General features: G+C 40.1%; 1 protein-coding gene across 1 annotated transcript in view; it reads right to left on the bottom strand.

Moving 5' to 3' along the window:
• Positions 1–1,751: 1,751 nt before the first annotated feature.
• Positions 1,752–20,924, bottom strand: part of CHN2 (chimerin 2) — a 158,703-nt gene continuing 139,530 nt past the window's right edge. The window contains exons 8-13 of the mRNA XM_066554908.1: positions 18,913–18,997; positions 16,392–16,565; positions 14,536–14,613; positions 8,184–8,321; positions 7,226–7,331; positions 1,752–3,617 (exon numbers count right to left, since the gene is read on the bottom strand). Coding sequence (XP_066411005.1) covers positions 3,446–3,617; positions 7,226–7,331; positions 8,184–8,321; positions 14,536–14,613; positions 16,392–16,565; positions 18,913–18,997 — 753 coding nt within the window. The 3' untranslated portion in view covers positions 1,752–3,445. The remainder of the gene's footprint in view (positions 3,618–7,225; positions 7,332–8,183; positions 8,322–14,535; positions 14,614–16,391; positions 16,566–18,912; positions 18,998–20,924) is intronic.

Here is a 20,924-nt window from a genome sequence, read left to right as displayed (position 1 = left end):
GTAACTTCTACATCCTTTGTCCAATTCCAATAGTATTTGACATCAGGAGAGAGATAATTAAATTTCTCAGCTACTAGTGTCTGGGTGGAGGAGACCCAAATTGGTGTCTCATTTGAGGAAACCCTTTGGCACTTCCCTGTCCGGTGCCCTCTCAGGATGTGTGTGTTTTGGAGTCAGACACAGAGCATGCTGCCTTGTCTCCAGCGTGGTGGTGTCAGAGAAAATTCCTTTGCTCACTTCCCTGCTGGGTTCCAAATACTTAAACCTGACAGCAATGAGTCTCACAAAGATGAGTATAAAGAAGAGATTTCAGCTGTTCCACAGCACTCTGGAAAGCTACCACCTTACAAACCATTAACATAACTTTGATGCAATGTTTCACTGATCGTGGCTAAAACACTTCAGCTTTATGGAAGGCAAGTTGTCTCCCCTCAGCTGCTGTGAGGGTGTACAGAGAACAGGGCACCCAGAACATGGGGACAGCTGAATGGCAAGCAGGAATAGGGAGTGGGTGGCTGCAGGAGGGGACTTGCTGCTTCACCAAAGGCCTTCTCCAATAGCTGGAAGGGAACAAGGTTCCTGCTGAACACCTGGATGCAGGCAGGATCCCCTGCAGTCAGACACTGGTGTCTCACCTGCCCCCAGAGGTGCAGCTGTCTTCTACTTGAGATGAAGTGACCTAGCAGGGAAGTTACATGGGCTCACACACAGCCTCCTGGAGCATCTTTCAAAGGACTCTTACTACTTGCTGCTAGTGCCTCATGTGAGATATGTCATCATGCTCTTGCTGGATGCTTTGAAGCAAAGCATCAGCAAAGCATCCAAAGGGAAGGATTTGATTTAATCCAGTCAAACCCATTTTTTTCCCCCTGTGTACTGGATTATAGCTTTCCATTAAAGGTAAACATGACTTTTCTACTGTCTCAGCAGTGAGTTTTGTAAAGGGAACTCTGCTGCCTTTTTACTTCCTCAAATGATGAATCTGAAATGGTCTGACCTCACTGTGCTGCTCAACCCCAAGTGCAGCAGTGATGGGCACAGCAAGTCTGACACGAGATGAAGCAGGCACAGCACAAGGTGGCACTAATGAGGTGTGGAGGGGACAGGGGCCTTTTACCTCCGTGCTCAGCATGCCCCGAGGATGCTGGACATTGGCTGATCAGTTAGCCAAGTGAAATGTGAGCAATTTCGTAGATATTTGTGTTTTAAAATGCAGAATCATATTCATCCCTCTGTCCAACAGATTAGAAACTGCTCTCCAGACACTAAGCATGGGTCCTTCTAGGCACACTGCCTTGTACTGTCATCAAATCCTTAAGATGGGACATGTTTGGAGATTCCAGGCAGTGAGACAAGCTAAAGATGCCTGTGTTCTACCTTAAAAAAAACCAGCTTATAATGCAGCTGACCAGAAAAAAATAAAGAAAACCATTGTTAGTCAAATGTCTGTGTTCAAGAGTGTGGAAAAATACTCTGATGGCATTGATTCTCAGATATTGATTAAATTGATGTTGAGATTCATTGCTTGTTTGAAGTTTTGCATAGAGGTGGTTCAGGGTGGTCTCTGAAAATAAATGTGTGCACGTGCTTGGCTGTGGTAGTATGGGCAACCTGGTTTCAATCTGAAACTGCGACCTGCAGTAAAACTGTTCAAATTTTTGAGCAGGAAAGTTCCCAGCAATGTCAGAATGGTAATTAGCGATTGATTTTTGTTTGGCAGCTTGCTGTGTAGTCAGTGACAGACACCAAAACTCTTTTAACACATTTAATGGGATTTTTCCTTCCATTTACACTATCATAAATTACAAAGCATATTTCACTTCACAAAATAAAACCATTTCCAGATCATTTTTCTGACAGTATTAAGTAGTACATAACCTACAACAAATAGTCCTGTACAAGGCAGGAGGATCTATGGAAGTATTGGGAACTCAGACTATTTAGCACCTGCTCTGCAATCTGGGTTAATCTATCTAGCCCTTAGTTATTTCTCTAGAAGACAACAAATTTACAGTCATACCCTCTACCTCTCTTCATTATCATAGTTACACATATTTTTCAATTTGAATAGAAACATGTGCTCCCTGAAATAATTCAGGAAACTGCATCACTGATTTACCAAGCATATGATACAAATGATCAAGATGAGGGAGTATTAGAATTTTTTTTTGTACTGAAAATTGAGTTTGGTAGTAAAGTATGTTGATTTTCTATGCTTGCAGAAACATTTCATGCTGAGAAACAGTTTTAACATTAGGAATAAGTTGAAGTTAGACTACGAACTCTGTAGGTCAATGTTTGTGAAGGGAGAAAAATATTAAAATTTGGTAATAATTAAATTTACCAGCTCCCACATGTCCTACGTATTCTGTCTTTCTTTCTTTCTTTTTTTTTTTTTCTAACAAACCATCAGGAAACACATTCAAGATAAATACCTACAATTTTAGCAGATTTACTGTACATTTATAAATAGAGAAACATGACAAAACATAAGTCAGTTTTTACAGAAAAACCAAATCCTTCATCATTCACCCAAAAAAGTGCTGACTTTCAACAAGGCCAGAAAATATCCAGTGTCCCAGCATCACATAACTTATATATTACCGTAATCCAAAAAAAATCTGGCATGTGAAACTGATACTACCACCAGGACTTTGAAAACAATTCTCAAGACCTTATTTCACATGGGAGAAAAAAAAACAAAAAAAAAGAGAATATACTATATGTTTTGGGAAATAGCAAATGGCTGAAAGTGTACAATTCTTTGCTAGTGCCTAAATGCAAAGAAATCTAAGGAAAGCTGAAATATGCACAAGAAATGTATTCTCCTTTAAAACACTTGCAATGGAAGAGGTATGTCAGGATAATACTGCATTAGTGGCAATTGTTTTCAATATATCATAGCAAAAATGCAGGAAATTATTACGTGAAAATAATCAATGCACCGCATTGATGTATAGTTTGCTAAAATAAAATGCCATTCTTTCAGCTAGGTAAAGTAAAAATATCTTTATAATATAGGTTCTGTTTCACAATTGACATATATAATTACGTCTCATGAAGAAGGAAAGGTATAGGCATATACAAGTAACACTGATTAAGTACCTTTTTGCTTCTCTAGCCATATTAAAATACGTTTTGTGTTTCTTAATAAGTTAACAATAAAATTGTTTGAAACTTTTCAAAACAAATATACATCTGAGGCAAGGCAAAAGATACAAGGTAAGAGGATTTTTTCTGACCTTCTTTTTCCCTTCTACAAAGAGGCATATGTCTATGAGACATAGGCTTTCCCTAAACATTTTGGCATCCATCTGCAACTTTGCAGAAATTGAAGTGCAGTCAAGGAACTCTTCCTTTCTGTTTAAAAAAATTTAAAGAAATGTTGTTTTTACTTCAGACTAATTATCTTAAAACAAATGGCTTTGAAGACATGCCTCTCTGACTAGAAGAGAACATCTTCATTTTCTATTAAAATCTGCACAATTAACTTCTGGTACCGCATGTCATTCAGTGTAGCAAGGGTACTGTCCTCTGGAGGTCTCATTAAAGTAGGTCCAAACACTATTCCCAGGTTTTCAGCATTCATAAAATTCTCCTTTTCGTGCAAGGTCACCCTAAAATAGAAAAAAAGAAAAAAAGAAAAAAAATAATTAGTTGCTCACTTCCCAGAAAAAAAGAATATCTGCATCTTTGTCTGTGGCCTTGCTTCACATCAAGCAGTGGTACATAGACATTTTTTATTTTTCTCGATATAATAACTATTTCACAGTTCTATATTATTACTTTTTCACAACAAATACAATGCAGCTACGGTGGGACTGAGATTTTTACTGCCTTTAAACACCTCTCATGGGCCTCTTCAGTGATTTTTCCACGTGACTGTCTGTTAGGGTTTAAGAATTAGTGGCAATTGCTTTTTTAAAAGCATAATCATGATTTAAATGATGATGTATGGAGCAGTCCTTTATGCTACAGTATCTGCAGTTCTCTGGCAGGCTCTGCTTGCTGTATATCATCACACAGGGGGTGAGAGTGTGCTCCACAAATTCAGGCATGGATTTTCCTTGGACTACTGATGCTCCCAGACATGATTCCAGCCTGCAGGAACCTTCACATGGATATTCTGCCTTGCTGGCTGCCTCAGGCCAACCAGGAGCTGAGTGATTCCAACTCCTTGTTACACTTCAGGAGTAGGCTGAATCCTGCACCCACCTGGAGAGGTGGCTTGCTTAAATCAGGCTGCTATAAATGCCACCTATCCTTGACAGAGAACAGAGGCACTTCAGGGAAGAGCCCAGGTTGTTTTGTTTGCTGACATAGGTCATATAATGTAAATACAAGAATAGATGGACTGCTTGTGGCTGAAGCAAAGAAAGCCCACCAAGGATTGGCCAAGCTGCAGAGAAGTCAGTCCTGTCTGGAAAATCAGTCAGGCCTGCTGGAAAATGCAAAGTGTTCTCAAGGTTTCCCTCCAGGTAGCAGTGCTGGATCACATCAGTGTTGTCCTATTTGAGTGGCATATTGAGTTCAGTCCTGAGAGTGCTCTTGCACTGTGGTGTAGGACAGCCACAGTCCCTTGATCCATCAGGGTCCTTGATCAGTCATGGACCAGACATTTCCTGTGAGAAGTACAGCCTGGATAAGGTTTCACATCTCCTTCGTACAACTAACTGCTCTGCCAGGGTGAAGCACATCTGGTTTTGGAGACAGCTCTCCTGGCAACAGCTGAGGCCTTCCCTAGCCATGGCAATTCCCAGCTGGAATCACTCGTGCCATCACAGGAGCACAAAGTGGCTGAAACCAGAAGTACTCTGGTCTTCCCGTGTTTGCAATGACTCGTATGACTTGGTTGTGCTTCTGCTGTCATCTCTCTGCAAAGAATAACTCTGTCACAGGAAAATGCTGTTCCTCTTTGCTTTCAGGACAGCAATCCAGTAGTGCCCCTACTCACAGATACATCCTCATCTTCTAGCACATATATTAGCTGTGCTTTGCAAGGAGCAAAGACAAACCAAGCTTGGGAAGCTGAAGCCACCTCATCCCCTTGAAGCTGAAGCAAGTGTTTGTCTGACACTCTGCTTTCCCTCTGTGCGTGTATGCAGCACAGATGTTCAACAGCTGTGCAAAGCTACACAGATCTTACTAGCACCTCTGTTCAGGAGTGTGGGGCTTGCTGCACAGCTGGGTGAACACAGAAGATTCAGAGCTTGACTGCAATGTCAGCATGGATGGAGTTGTATGTATTTCACCACAGGGGGGACTGCTCATGCTATTGCATTTCCTTCAATTTTGAGCAAAAAATTATCAGAAAGGTAATTAATTGACCTACAAACTCTTTTTTTGTTGTTGTTGCTGATGTTGTCCTCTGCTGAATTTTCCTGTCGTTTTAACAACAACTGGAGTTTCTTTTCAACTGAGAAAGAGCAGTGGTGTAGATGCTGTAACCCAGCAGTCCTTACATAGACTCCCTTATACTGGTGTATGTTTTATCCATGCAGGAAGAATCCTAGGGGGTTGAAATTGGAACTCTGTGTTTAATCTACAGAACAGGATAGTCTGAACCTTAATGATTTTTTCCTTTCACATTCAAATCCCTCCAACAGAGTCTCCATAGGAACTGACATGCACTTGATTTCCATGCAGACACCAAAAGCTACAATTTGGGAATGGAGAGGAAACTCATTGCATGACTTGCAGATATTTGAGAGAGGAAGCCTAATCAGCACTTCAGACTCTTCCTGCCTCATCAGTAGTTCAGCTCAACAGCTGAACCAAAGCCTGGACTGCAGTTCATGAGAAGCAGGAAGGTAAAAATTTGCTGCCAGAATATGAAAGTACTGATTCTGTGTGCAGGTCACTTTTCTACAGCCTCCACAGGCCTTCTTAAAAGCTAATGTGAGTCATTATCAGTTGTCCATGCATATGTACTGACAAGAGTGGGTATTTGCACATCTCATTTCTGCAGAGTCCAAAGAAGCTCCTGCATGCCCAGGTAATGTCCCATCAAGGGGAAAAATTACTCAATTGTAATGACCTGAGCTGATTCAAAATGAGGAAAAGTCTCTGCATAATGAGAACCTGATAGAGCATGAAATTCACTTCACAAAAGTTCTCTGATGCAGCTTTATATGAATTTAGGTCTTTTTAGGTTGGCATTAATAGTGCAGAATAGTGCAGATGAAGCCCAGGGAGTACTCCACATTTACAGCTGTGTTGCAAGTAGTGGGACAACTAAGAAGCGATTTTCTGAATAAAAGGTCAGTAGCTTTATTCCTCCCTTATCCCTTCTTCTGTTGTTTCCAAGTAGCAAAGTTTAACCAGAGACAAGAAATAACTTGGGCAATATAGCCATAAATGAAGGTCTGCTTTGAGATGACAGCACCAGTCTGTACTCAGCATCAGTTTTTAAAAACTTACAAAGAAGACCTCTTGAGGCATGTAAATACCCAAAGCAGCACAGTAGAGTTAGCATGGTTTTGAAAAACAGTTTTGCTTGAAATGAGTGGAAGTGATGGACCCTCTGTGGAGCAGTCCTTAATTTTTCTATGTACCTAGCTGAAAACTTGCTAAACTTGGAGGTACACTCCTAAGTACCTTAAAAATTAAATTTAGGCACTTTTGAAAATTCTGTATGCCTTATGAAGCTTTATGAAACCCCTCATGGATGTCTTATGTATGCCTAAAGAAGCTTTGGAAAGCAAATGAGGCAGAACAGGTTTAAAACCAATAGAGATATAACTGGGACCTGTATTACTTTTATTAGTCATATAAAAATGGGCCCTGCTTGGTTCTTGGCTTCCTGTGATGTGAGGAAACAACTCATAGGAGAAAGCTCTTTCCTTTTAGGGTTATTGTTCAGGAAGACAAAATAGGAGGTAAGGGGAGGCAGAAGCAAAGCATGGTCAAGTGCTGCCTCACAGTAGCACATCTCTGGAGTACCCACCACTGGGTATTTTTCAGATATTATCTGCCTTAGAGAAGCGTGACAAATGTCCATAACTTTTGAAAGGTTTGAAATAATATGCCAGCAAAAAGATCTATGCTACATAAGTGCACAGCTTATATGCACTTATACAAACAGCTTGTCTGCTTATCTGTAACATTATTGGTTTAAAGGCAGTGCCCTAATGGAAGCTTTATTAGGACTTTCTGTAATATTTCTTTTTCAAAGCAGAAAACTGTTAAGCTCTTCAAGAATTACCCTGCATGTCAATTAACTCACTTTTTGAGATGAATCATTAGGTATCTAAGTGTCTCGTAGTGAGCAGCAGGGAGTAACATCAACACTTCATGTATTGCTTCTAGTCGTTCATCAGGATTGCAGATTTCTGTAAAAACACCAAACAGGATTAATGTTAATAGGTCTTTCCATGTGTACCCAGCAATAAATCAGGAAGATAACTTATTATTATGGAATCATTTACAAGCCATTGACTGTGCTTGCAGGGATAAATATTGCACTCATAAATGTGATGCTTATCAGCAATTTCTGCATCCTCAAAAAAAAAAAAAAAAAGGTTTTAAAAAGAAATCAGCAACAAAGACCTCGCAGGAGTTATCTCCATGGTCTGTAGCTCTATCTACAGGTCTGTGTAGATACAGTACCCGAGCTTTGTTAAGTGCTTCATAATACTATTCTGCCCAGAACTGCCTATTTAAAATATTACAAGAGATTATTTCATTAGCCTTCAAAACTAGATCGAGTGTAGATATATGACTTTAGGAGACTATGCTTGAATATGTAGGTTTAGCTAGAGATTGAAATGGCATGGAATTACTTCAAGATTTTTCAATGTATTTAAATATGTAGGTATCAATGATACCTACATATACTGAGCATCAGTGCTCATTTAGAACTGTCTGGCAATCTTTCTAAAAATTTGAGCAGGATTTACACTATTCTTTTATGTTGACATACAAAAAGACATTGAAAAAACCACACTTTCTGGTACTAGTCAGTTATTTTGACACCATACATTTGCTTTTATTTTTTTAACCTGCATGACATCCCATCTGATGAACAATCAGGCAAAAGCTTCATGTGAATAAAGGACATAGCAGAGAAGGAATGAAGACAGCGCCCATTTTCCCAGGTTTTTTCTGTCCTTTCCTTTAACGTGGACAGCTTTACAGATGGGAAATGTGAATAAACGTTGCTACAAATGCTAAGCAATACTTACTTGCTGCCTCTATGAACTTGGAGTAGGTGTCATAGGTGATCACAGGAATTGGTAAGTCTCTGAAATATAGCTTCAGTGCTCCAGCAATGATGTTTATGTCTGGATAAATACTGGCAGAAATATCAGCCTTGTCACCATCTAGAAAAGGAGGAAGAAATCTGTTTAAAACCACTCTAATTTTGAGGGAAGCAAGGCTAGTCTTCTAAGTCAGATTTATTGTGTGCAGCCTGACAAGAGAATCAACTTGAAAGTGCTTGAAAGGCTTAAATGAGAATATATTGCTACCAAGTTTACAGTATATCAATGAGCAATGGTAGTTTCTTTATGTTTTAGTAAACAATTTATTTGCTCACATCTTTAGGAGGGGCTGGTGATTACAGCATCCATATCTGCAGTGTACCACCTCAAACATACTGTTTTAATGTTGGATGAAAAACCATGCTAATAACATATTTCTTGCATTTAGCCCATTTATCCACTGAAACTAAGCTATTAATAATTTGTTCTGACATAATATTTTCCATCTGCATAGGAATATACACCATATTTTCATCCCTATTTGGAGAAAGAGAGGCATAGAGAAATAACATAAATTTCCAATGACCCTCAGGAGACCAGTAGGAAAAATCAAGAAACATCCAAATCTTGCATGTCTTGTACCAACATTTCCATAGTGATTAGCTGAAAAGAAAGCTGCCTTATTTTCTGCTATCTTCTAATGTCTTAATACATGACTTATTTATTTATGACAAAGATCCGAATTCAAATAGGCATGCTAAGGAATTTAGCTACACAATTACTCTGAAGTGTGCATCACAGGTTTTTAATTAATATGGATACTTGTAATGGATGAAATACTAAACAGATGCATCTAAAAATGCATACAGTTTGTTTGCCACAATATAACAGTTAGTCAGAACTCTATGAAAGAGCACTTTCAAACACATGAGCTTAAAGTTTACCAGTGTTGCTGGGAAGTCCTGGCTTGCAATGAGTGAAGTTACAAAAAGTAGCAGCAATGGAGGAGCACTATAATTTTTCAAGTTCAAATGACTACCTCTGTTCTGTACTACCTAATGCCCTCATAACGCACATTTTTTCTCCATATCAAGAAATTCTGCCATCCTCCCTTCCTGGGACCTCATTATCTTGGTGGTCTTCCAGTAGAAATATGGTTAAGTACAGGGTGTGGCTGTCTGGATTTAACCCCCAGCTTCACCTCAGGCTTCTTGGAGATCAGTTATAACCTGTAGTCCCCGTTTCCCACCCTTTAGCTAAGGACACTACGCTTCGCTCAGGGCAGGTGGTGCAGGTGAGGATCACATGGTGAGTGTGGTGATGCAGTCTGCCTGCTTGTGCAGCAGAGAGGGGTTTGCTGTGTCTGCCAGGAGGTGCAGGCACAAGCTTGGGCTGCTACCACCGAGGTGCTGACATGTTGTAAAGCCATTGCCTTGCTTGTCTCACAGTAACAGGGCTTGTGGACATGCCCTGATACAGACAGCTGAGTGGGGCTGCTTGATACCAAGATGGAGATAAAGGCTTTCACAGCACAGTAAAAGAGTTTATATTGATTGCAGACATTTTATACAAACCTATGGCATCAATCTTGCTGGGATACGTCCTGTCCAATGTATGCATATAATTCTCATTAAGACTAATAGCACTACATGTTCTCATCAAGAGGAGATTATATGCTTAAGTGTTTAAAACAAACAGCCTTTCTTGATGCAGCTGAGCAGTCTGAATACATCCATCAGCATTTAATTTAATACAGCATCAATAAGCCCTAGGAGGATGTTTGCACTGCCCCAATCTTTTGTTTAATCCACACATTCCAGGCACGGTAGCATTAGTCTTGTAAAGCTTTGTGTGGAGAGCTCTATTTAATTGATGGACACTGAACACTCAAAATGCTCCACTGAAAACAGATACCTCCAAGGAGCCAGCAGCTGCATCAGAACAGATATAGCAAAGCACAAGCTCACATCTATTATCCAGGTCACCAGTAAACTAAATGGGAGCGTTATTTATTTAGTACTTTTACAAAGCAGCCCAGCAAGCTTCCTTAGAGGGGCACTTCAGCTCGAGGTACTTCAAAGTACAATGTATTTCAAACATACCTCTTATTTACATATGTGCTTACTGTAGGAAAAATTATGAATTCCTGAGTCAAAGCTTTTACTCTTCTCTTCAGAGACAAATACACATCCATTTGAAATGCACTGAACTTTATTTTAAAGTGAGCCCAGCAATACATCTGTTATGATATACCCTGCACATTTTTGCAGCAGATATGTAGGGATTGTTGTGTGTATGCATATATGAATTACATGTGGTTTACATGGTACCTTCTGCATTACCACAATAATTTTTTCACTCTTCAATGTAGGAACTCTTTTGGATTGTAGCTGATATTTTCAGTAAAATTGCAGCATCCATATGTTAATGTAGTTTTGTTTTTTATATTTTGGATTACAAACACGTAGTCGATTTCAGCTTTACAAACCTAATTCTACCCAAACCCCATAATTTCTCTTTCTTTGTTAGTTTGACTCTCAATGTATCTTGTTGTATTATGTTAAAATTTGAATAACTCAAAAAAAGAAAGTTTTTATTCTTTTCCTTAAAGGTTTCAGCTGATTTCGGATGCCATAGAAATTATCAATAGTTCATTACAAAATGAAATAGAATAAGTATTACATTCTTAAAGCCTCATCCATGCCCTCTGAATACTGAATTAGGTTTTATTTAAGTTGCTTTCTCCTAAGTGTTTTTTTTTTATTGCACAGCCTTTACCATGCTAGCATGTTTCTTTTAGTTTTTTCTTGTCATTTGACAGGTTTTCAGCTACACTGGCAAAAGAGTATGATTTAGGATGCCTCTAAGTGCTCATGTAATATTTAACAGCATAATATTTTTAGCCAGTGTATTGTACCAGCCAGTTGTACAAACAAGTGGGGGGACAGAATGTGGTGGTGACAATGGCAGCTCTGTGGACAAAACGCACAATGGGTGTTCTCTGGATGCCACAATGCCACAATGCTGACAGAGAGCAACTGTCATTCTACAGCACCAACATTCACCAGATTAAATAAATCCACATTATTCCCCTCCTTCTCATTACAAAAATCACTAAAATGGAACATTGTCAATGCCTCAGAGAGCCTAATGCTAATTTACAGTAGGGGTATTTACACTGCTTGGGCTTTGGAAGGCAGTTTGAATCAGATGAGGACCAACTTCACCCCTTTTTAAAACCAACTGCCACAGCTACATTTGGCCCAAGTAGTATGATGTGGGATGCTATTCTCTTCTGGAGATGGGAACTTTTTTTTCTGTTCTTGCTGTAATTCTTTGGAAGCACCAAGTGAGTGCCTCTTTGTCAAGGCAGAATTAGTCAGAGGGAGAGCTGGCTGCTCTTCACTGCACCCCTTCAGCTGCACATGAGATCAGCAGGAGAGGTCCCCGACGGCCAAGTCAGCTCCCATGCCTCATCCTACTGTATCCTGCTGTCTTCTGGCCCCTGTGGCTTGATGAGGAGCTTGGAACCAGAACACTTGATGGCATTATTTGAAGGATGCATCCTGTGCATTAATATGGGAGGACTCCTTGCCTGTCGGTTTTCAAACCCTTTTACTCAACACTGTATTTCTGGAGATGTGAAAGTGTCCTGGAATTTTATCCAGGTGCCTGGGGACTGAGTCAGAAATGATGGGCAGGGAGGGGCCTCTGGAATGCTGAAGTGCAGCGTTCTGCCACTAGGGACACCTTCTCATAAACCCTACAATTTCCATTTACAAAACTAGCTAATGCTTTTTTATCCCTGCTCTTATTAGAAGGTTGTTTGAAAGCCTTGCTTTCAGATGGTTAAAAAATGGTCCTTAAATTGTTAAATGAAATTTATTCCTGGACAGTGTACATCCTCCAGTAGTGTGCCAAAAATTACAATTGAAGAGTTCTCTTTTCTGGTTCATATCCCAGCTCTTAGCATCTCCTTTGACTGTGTCCCCCCCCCCCAAAAAAAAAGATAATTTCCTGTAATTTTAATTTTCCTGTAATTTACTTTTTTTTTTCCCAAGTTTCTTTTCTGCAGTGAATGTGGAAATACGAATTCTGTAAAACCCTCACAGACAGGTGGCATCCCTGTCTCTTAAGGATCTGACAGGGAAACAAGCCCTGAGGTCTCAGGTTGGAAGTGTCTTGCCAATTGAAACTTCTGCCAGGTGACAACCATCTTCAAGCTGCACAGCCCATAAATCAGAACATAAAAACCCCTATTTTGTTTTTCCTTAAATCCTTTCCTGTAAAAACTCTCAACTCTTCCTGATTTTCCACCCCAGTTCAGGGAGAAAACATGTTCAAAACAGGAATGTGTTGAAAGTTGTCAGCTTCTGGTCCCTCAATACTCTAGTTGTCTAGGTCATAACAGGATTATGTTCTTTATTCTCCTGCTTTTATTCATGCTTTTTTATTAATAGCAACACTCTTTCCTTTCTTAGCCCTTTCCCCTGTCATGAAACTGTTAAAAAAAAATGAAGACACAGATTTTGGTCTATTTCTGCCCAATGGCCTTCCCCACAGCCTTTGTATACAAACTCTGTTCTTGCTTTCTCTGCTTTCCTGTTTATCCATGCTTTTTTTTACCTTTGGAAATCCAATACTGCTAGTCACCTTCCTGTTTCTAGGTGCTGCTGCCTTTTTAAATCACACTGTCTCCCTTGCTGTGGGTCTAATCCAAGTGTGTATTGCCATCAAATATGCTAGGAGTATACTTAATAAATAGGCAATAAACTCAAGTGGCTCCAGTGGTTCAAAGCATTTGCAAAGGAACTACAGCTGCAGCAGTATTGAAGTCAGGCTCAGACATAAATTTAAATCTGCTTGCTTCCAGCTTTTCCCTCTACAACCTGTGCCTCTCCTTCTGGGTTTCATCCAGGTTGTTACACTTAGGTGAGAATTAACACACAGAAAAAAAGAGTTTGCCAGGCCAGATCTACCTGCAGGGAGCAGAATGGAACCTATGAGGACTGTGAGGCTCCCAGGATCATGGCTTCATGTGGCACATCTGGAACACTATCTGGCCATGACAGCAGTCATACCACTGTGCATTTCTCTCTGGCCCAAAGAATGGTGACCTATGTGTGCGTATGCATATGTTCACAGCATCCAACATATTTTAAAATATGTATTATTTTTTAAAGGATAGTTCAGGATGAAAACAGCCAGTTTAGAAATTCCTAGCTGGACTTTCTTTATGGAGATGTTTGCATAACAAACTGCGCCAAACAAGAAATGTTGAGGCACAGCAAGTGTAAGATGTGCCTCCTACAGACCTTGCTGAACTGTAGCCTCCCCTGAAGCCCCCCATCTCCTGCCCATGGGCTCCCAGGGTCCTCAATTCCTGCCTGAGTGACATCACAGCTGTCTCCAGCTGCACCATGCTGGGGTGGGGCCATCCACCCTTCCTGGTCACTACCCTGACCCACAGGCTGACTCTCTGGCTTGACCTGGACCTGCCTCGTACCCATGGACTTGTGATCACAGGGCTGTGTCTGACCCTATTCCCTACCATGGCAGAGGCAATATCTGAAAAAATTAAATAGGAAGGAAACCACTATTTATGGGGAATGAGAAGAATATTCATGTAGCTTTTCAAATGTACTTGCAAAGGTATTTTCTATTAATGGAGGACCTACCCTGTTGCTCACTTACATACACTCTTAAAGTTAGTCCTGTGTGCAAAGACTGTGTGCACAACCAGAACCAACATAATCAGCTCAATCAATTAGAAGGGCTATGAGGATGGTAATCAGGCAGAGTTTTAATTGTTAGTTTTTCAATAGGCTGTACAACTGATCTCCTCAATGCCCCTCTCATCGTATTGTTCAGATGCAATCACGTGCACAGTGGTGCAGTGCTTTCTTCAAGGCTACATGCAGAAGGACTTCCCAATTGGAGTTCCTGATCCTTCAACTCATAAACAGATTATTGTATTGTAAAGTGCTGAGTCTATTAAAGACAGGACTAACAACTTTTCCCTGGTACCACCTATGCTCACACTTAAATTAGGTCCCTAGTCTGTGCTGCTGGGTTGAGCAATTAGCCAGTCCCCCACTTAAGCTTCTACACACCAATAGTCACATTTAATTATTCCTTCCAACTAGCAAACATAATTTCTTCTTATGAAAAAGACTACAGATCACTTTAAACTCAGAAAAGATTGGCTACTTTCTGTACTTCTGCTTATATGTCAGTTTCATTCTCATGGTACATATATAAACCCCGTAAGATCTGAAACGTCCTAGAACTGAAAGCTTAGATTAAAACTGTACAAGATTAAGAAATGGTGTACCTCGGTCAAAGGCCATTTTCACGTCTTCAATGTGCTCAGTGAAGCCTGAAACTCTATAGAGGCCCTCGGACTTTAAACCTGAAACAAAAAGTTCTTGTTAACTTAGCTTCAGTAACCAACAGGTATTTAGGCCTAAGAACAATAAAGCAAGAACAGCAAACCTACTAAGCACAGCAAACTGTTATTTGTAATGTGAAACTCTGGAGCAATTAAGGAAAGATCAAGATGATGTAAAAATTTTTTTTAAAGGATTAAAGTATTTTAGAATTTATACTTTCTGATTTTGTTAGGAACATGGTTGATTTGATTGTGTTAGAGAAAAATACTGCAATTTGCTAATGGTGAGGCATGTGATGTTATTACGATTTATTCATTTTATGTAGGAGATTTTCCTGGATTTGGCTATAATTAATTAAGCTTTAGAGGTCTCCCTTCCTTTTACCAGTTGCTTAATGACAAATAGCAACACAAGTAAAAGACTGCCTTTCTCTATGAGCATAATTCGTTTGTGTTTTGCTGTCAGCTTTTACTTATACACAGCTGATAGATGCGATGGATACAGCTCTTTCCCACATCAGTACATCCCTTCTACAGTTCTTTCACCTCAAGAGATCTGCTCACTTGCACAACTGCTCCACACCAACATGAAATGCAGGGCAGCTCAGCAGAGCAAGCCAAGTTACACACCCATTATTAATTTCAATCCCCAAATCCCTAATTGTAACTATGCATTGTGCTAACCTACTTATAAGTTCCAATATTCTTTGTCTTCTTAAGAACAAAATCAGAATCTTTCATAGTTCTATGGCAATTAAGGAAAGAAATATAAAGATGTTGAAAAAAAGGAGAGCAGGCAGCAGATTTTATCTCAATCAATAAATGTACAAGTAAGTGATTAGATCTCAAATGCAATGTAGCTTCCTGCTATATCATCAGAGTAAAGCTCTTCTGTCTTAGTCCATACTATTCTTTCCATTTGTCCCTGTGATGATGATATAATCCTACTAGAGCTTTACAGAGCAGTGCAGGGGATTTACTAGTAAGTCTTTGAGTCAATTCAGTAGATGATGCGTGGGTTTGAAATCCCTATGGCTAGTATCAGTGTGTTGCTATGCAGATTACTGGGATGCCATGAATTCAACATTATTAGATTCCTATGCTGAAGCTGACTAACAGGAAAATTTGGCTTATTGGGCAGCACAACATGCACATTTGCTATCCAAAGGAAAAATACATGAATATTACAGAGGGGATACATGATTATTGAAGGGGATATGTTTTTCCTTCAGTCTGCCACACATCCATTTACCAAAAACCTGTCACAAGCTTCAGTTTTGGCTGTGATGTGCTGCCTGTGCCACAGGAGCCACCAGTCAGTAACTGAGCATCGTGAGATGTGTCCTGCCACAAAACAACATAGCCCCTGACCTCACTTGTCCGAGTCACTTCCAGTCACTTGTGTTCTCCTGCCCACAACATCCATAAAGGTTATTAAAAATGGATTTGATTTAAACTGATTACTCTGAAATGGGATGTGTCCCTAGGTATGTTAAAATAAAGTAATGAAAAAAGACATAAACATGAACTTGAAAGTTCACTTTAAAGTTCACCCCTTTCAGAAGTGTAACGTAATACATGTTTTGACATGTTTTCAGAAAGCATTTCAGGGAATTGCATTAAGGAATGCCATGATTTAATTTTACTAGCTAATGCAAAGCAATGTATCACCTGCACTAAAAAACCCATTTTCTCATCCTGTCCTCAGTGTGCAGGAGCACAGCACTGTGTTCTAGCTCAGCACGTAATTCAAGTCAGCCTCATTTTGCTGTGCCTGCTGCTCTCCCAAGCACACAAACCTCTCGCTTCGATCTCCCGGATGCAGGAATCCACCACCATGGGCCTCTGGGTGTTGTGGGCCTTCACCAGCGTGGTGAGGTCACAGCAGTAGACTCGCTTTATCCTCTTCAGGTCTGGCTGGCAGTCGTTGGGCACGTACTTGGAGCACTGCTTGTGTACATTCAACCCGCAGTCTGCAAGCAGAGTTAGCCACGTTAACTCATTAATTTATTAATACTAATGTTGACAGGTCTTGCCTAAGAATTTATTTCCCTGCTCCACATAAAGCAAGGGGCACAGTTTCCCCACCAGTCAGGAAAGATAGAATAGTGTGGAGATGAGAAGGATGAGAATGAAAATGTGTAAAAATCTCCTGGTGGGACAAGTAAAGTCTAGCAGGGTTGTCAAAAAGCTTTAAAAACTCTGGATGTCCCTTACACTCCTCTGAACTGATCCAGACTGCTGGTGCAGTCTGGATCAGTTCATTACCAGACACACAGCTCAAGGTGTTGCATTTAAACACGTGATACTTAACTGGTGGGTATTTTGGATTAGCTGTAATTAAAATTGGCACAGTCATGACTGTCTGTTGCTGGCTGTCCTGTGTCTTAGCACTGATCATGGTCAGAGAACCTTAGATTCACCTGAGCACTCCAGCTGGGACAGTGCTGTGAGCCAGCATGCCTCACTCCCCCTTCCACATTCCTGCAGTGTCACATTTTGGCTCACTCTGCCGCATCAGCAGACTCCCCATCCCTGGCTCATCACTTCACTGGTGACTAAGTGTCCCCTGTGGCTTAGCCTGTAGGTCAGCTTAGGCACATAAAATGCTGTGAAAGGCGTGATGTAAAAAAGTGATTCATTTTACAAATAGTTCTTGGTGTCTTACTCCTGAGCCAAATACTGCCCTCGGTTGCACAGGTGGGTTTCTGTTAAACCACCACTGCTTCACCTCCACAAACTGAATTTTTCTAATAGATTCAAGTATTCAGCCAAATGAATTTATAAGCTTCAGTAAAGCAAACACCACCACCACCATGAGTTGCATTATCTTATATAACTCTGATTCCTTTTTTAATACCTTCCCAGTCATGCTCATCACTGATGACCCTTTGAGTTAATTTAACATTAAGCTATTAAAAATGTAAGCAGGACTGTTACTTGCAGCATGTTTCAATATTATACTCTATAAAATATTACTCAAGGAAAATCATAAGCACACCTAAACATTTAATGGAATTGGGTAGGTTTTTGTGTGTTTCTCCGTACAGTTATTACCGCATAATTCATTATTTGTGAAATCTAAACAAATGTGAGAAGCTGCAAATAGGATCCTGCCTGCATTGTGTTCAGTGCTGTTCTCCAGGCATGTGAAGTAAAATTTAAATGCATCTGTGGAGTTAAAGTTAAATGCTGGTAAATTTATGAGGGAGAGTATTATGTTTCCTACTAAATAAATATGCCTTTTCATAAGTTTAATATTTTATGTATGTGAACAAATACAGTGCTATGCATTAGGGAGGTCAGGTTTTGCACACTTGTGTTTAAGATCAAATAGCTTGAAAAGCAAACTGCTATTCCTCTTTTTTAATGTCCTTCTCATATTCTTTGTGTTACCACTATTCACCTACAGTCTCACCTGAGACTGCACTTATTAAAACTGTGCATTTGTGAAAGCTATTTTGATCCTTCAAACTGTGATCTAAATGAATTTTAGGTAACAACCACCTCCTCTGTCTATGAAAGGCAGATGTCAGGGTTGGATATGTTTGGTGCCAGTCTGAGATCAGGAATGCCTGGAGGGCAGGGCAGGAAGAGGTAAGACAAACAAGTTTGTGAATTGATTTCAGATCTGGAGAAAGAAGTTACGAAAATACATTTGTAATGTACCAAATACGAATTCACTTGCTGAATCCAAAAGCACATGATGTGATGATTATTGCATTTTTACATGATAATTGTTTTCCCCAAAAGAACAAACAAATTTAAAATAATTAAGGCACTATTAAAATGCCAATACAGGCACCAGAAAACAAATCCCTCTTGGAAAATCAGTGTCATATTTTTTTTTTTAATCTTGAGGTGGGATACTTCAGGCTTCCAGCAATGCATGGTATTTTTATGGGAAACAGGTGGCAGTCTTTTTTGCAGACAAGGGCACTTCCCAGCAATTGGTAGCAAAAAGAGGAGTTTTGAAGTCTTGTTGCTGGCTGGCTTTGCCATTTCCAGTGCTTGCATCTTAAGACATAAAAACATCAGGGATAACTTAATCATAAAGAACAAGTTTGGATGTATACAGCAGGCACCGGCAGAGGCAGGATCAAGGTACTAGGAGAGGATGTAACTCAGCAACAAAGGGCTGATGGCTTCATTTCTGAACCAGCTAACAAGGCAAATGAAAATGCTTTAAGTTCTATGGGAGGATTTCCTGCTTTGTTCTTTAAAGAAATCCCAGCCTTCCACTCCTGCAGGGAGTGCAGGCTGGGGTGGGACAGATGTCTGAGCATTTCAAGAGAGTGACAGAAAAGGTTGGAGTGCTACCTGAACACCTCACTCCCTGAGCGATGAGACCCCACATGAAGTTGGCGCAGTACTCACACCAGTGCGGACCTCGAAACGTATGGACCTGTAACACAAGTGGGGGTGGGGGAAAGAAATGGGGTCACTGGGAGGCAGATGGTCTGACAGATGGAGCAACTGAAATGGATAAACAACAGAAGACTCAGTAGGAGTAAATCTTTAGCACATAGTGCCCACATCCTTCCAACCTCTAGATGAAATAAACCATGGGAACAGAAATTTGCTTTGATCTTGAAGTTTATCTTTCAATAGGCTTAACATAGCAGAGAACCAGGCTGTGGATGACACTGAAAACAAATAATTTTTGCCTGCTGTCATTCTAGCTATAGCAGAGGGGAGGAATCCAGGAGAAAAAGAAGTAAAACTAATAATCCAAAGAACTGTAGATAAAAGCACCCTACCCCAGTCTAGTAGGTTATTTGAACTCAGATAGGAAAAATATGTCAATAGAGTCTTTTTTCAGCAGATCAAACTTCATTTTCTACAGTCCACACACAAGTAAATAAAGAAGAATAAAATGATTTGTGTGCTGACAGAGCCCACATCTCCCCAGCCACGTTTTGCAGACCACTGCTGCTTCCGCCACTGCTTTTCCAAAGGCTACAGCAGAAGATCTTATTATTTAAGATGTGTATTCTGGTAAAGTAAGCATTTAATTTTCATTGAAATGAAGAGTAAATAGTGAGGTCTATGCCCCTGTGAATGGGCATGGTATGAGCTAGTTCTGGCCAGAGACTTAATTGAGCTTAACAAAACATAAATCATGCACACTCTGGCTGCTAATGCATCCTTTCCTTCCCTCTGCTCTTGTTTACCCCTTTGGGTGGATAGCTGAAAGGCCACTTCCACCCCTGGGATGGGAAAAGCTGCTCTTTGCTTTTCATAGAGTGAAAAAACAGTCATTGGCCCTTTTCAGATAAACTGTAAAGTTTTAGGCCAAGCATTTTGCATGCTAATGTTTTTGCCTCATTTGTCTGCAGGAGCACACCGACACAAGCCTGTACTCTTGAGTCCAGAAAGATGAAGTATTGTGATTTTAATACAGACTTCTCTTCCTGACTTTGAGATAAAAATGTGCCTGACTGCAAATGGCTCCTGACCAACTATTCACAGTTAAATAACTGCGTTAATAAACTTAAAGCAATACTAGTTCTTCCTCCCTTTTGACAGTGAAAGATCACAACTGGAATGTTTGACTTTTTGAGATGGTATTTTACCTCTCAGAAAAACACATATCTGTGAAACAAGGCTTTGTAATAAAGTTTGAGATAGACATATTAATAGATATAGCCCCGTACTTCTTTCCCATTTAATTTCATTTCATTTTGCAGAGTGGGTAGCGTGAATTTCAGACACGGCTTTTTGCGGGGGTAAATGGCTGCATGTAGCAGCTGATGACCTGGGTTTCAGTCACATGCACTATGTGACCTTCAGTGGAAACAAAACTACAGATAAAACTAATTATGCCTGCATCTTTATCATTTATAGACTGAAAGCCACATAATTAGTAGGTCTGCACCTGCACTTAATTGTGGGTGAAAATCATTTGCTGTGGGAAGATAACTAGCTGTGTCTTCTGCTTTGCAGCAGTTTAAAAAAGCTAACCTTGTGAGAAGGGGTTGTAAGAGCTCAGCCAGGACTTTTAAAAATGCACCATTTCACAAATAAAGTCCATTGCAGTTGCTAGGATATTTGGGGCCTACTTGTTCATTTTACATAAAGCTTATTTCAACTGATCTGGCTGAGGCTTATTTTGAAAATGGCAGCTGATTATTCCTTGATCTTTCCTGCCATTAATTGGAAAGTCATCAATGCTGACTGAGGGCTCCAATTGAGAAGTGCTGACAGCGCATCCTTCCCTTGTTCCATTCAGCTTGGTAGCCCTCAAAGGTTGAGTTCTCTTTATTCATTCACTCTAATTTTTCACGGATCCGCATTTTAGCTCAAATGGCAAGCCTCCAGCTGAAATTCTC

This window comes from Molothrus aeneus, chromosome 1 (assembly GCF_037042795.1).
Source record: "Molothrus aeneus isolate 106 chromosome 1, BPBGC_Maene_1.0, whole genome shotgun sequence".
NCBI lineage: Eukaryota > Metazoa > Chordata > Aves > Passeriformes > Icteridae > Molothrus > Molothrus aeneus.
Note: the sequence above shows the minus strand (reverse complement) of the source record. Positions and strands in the feature narration are given on the sequence as shown.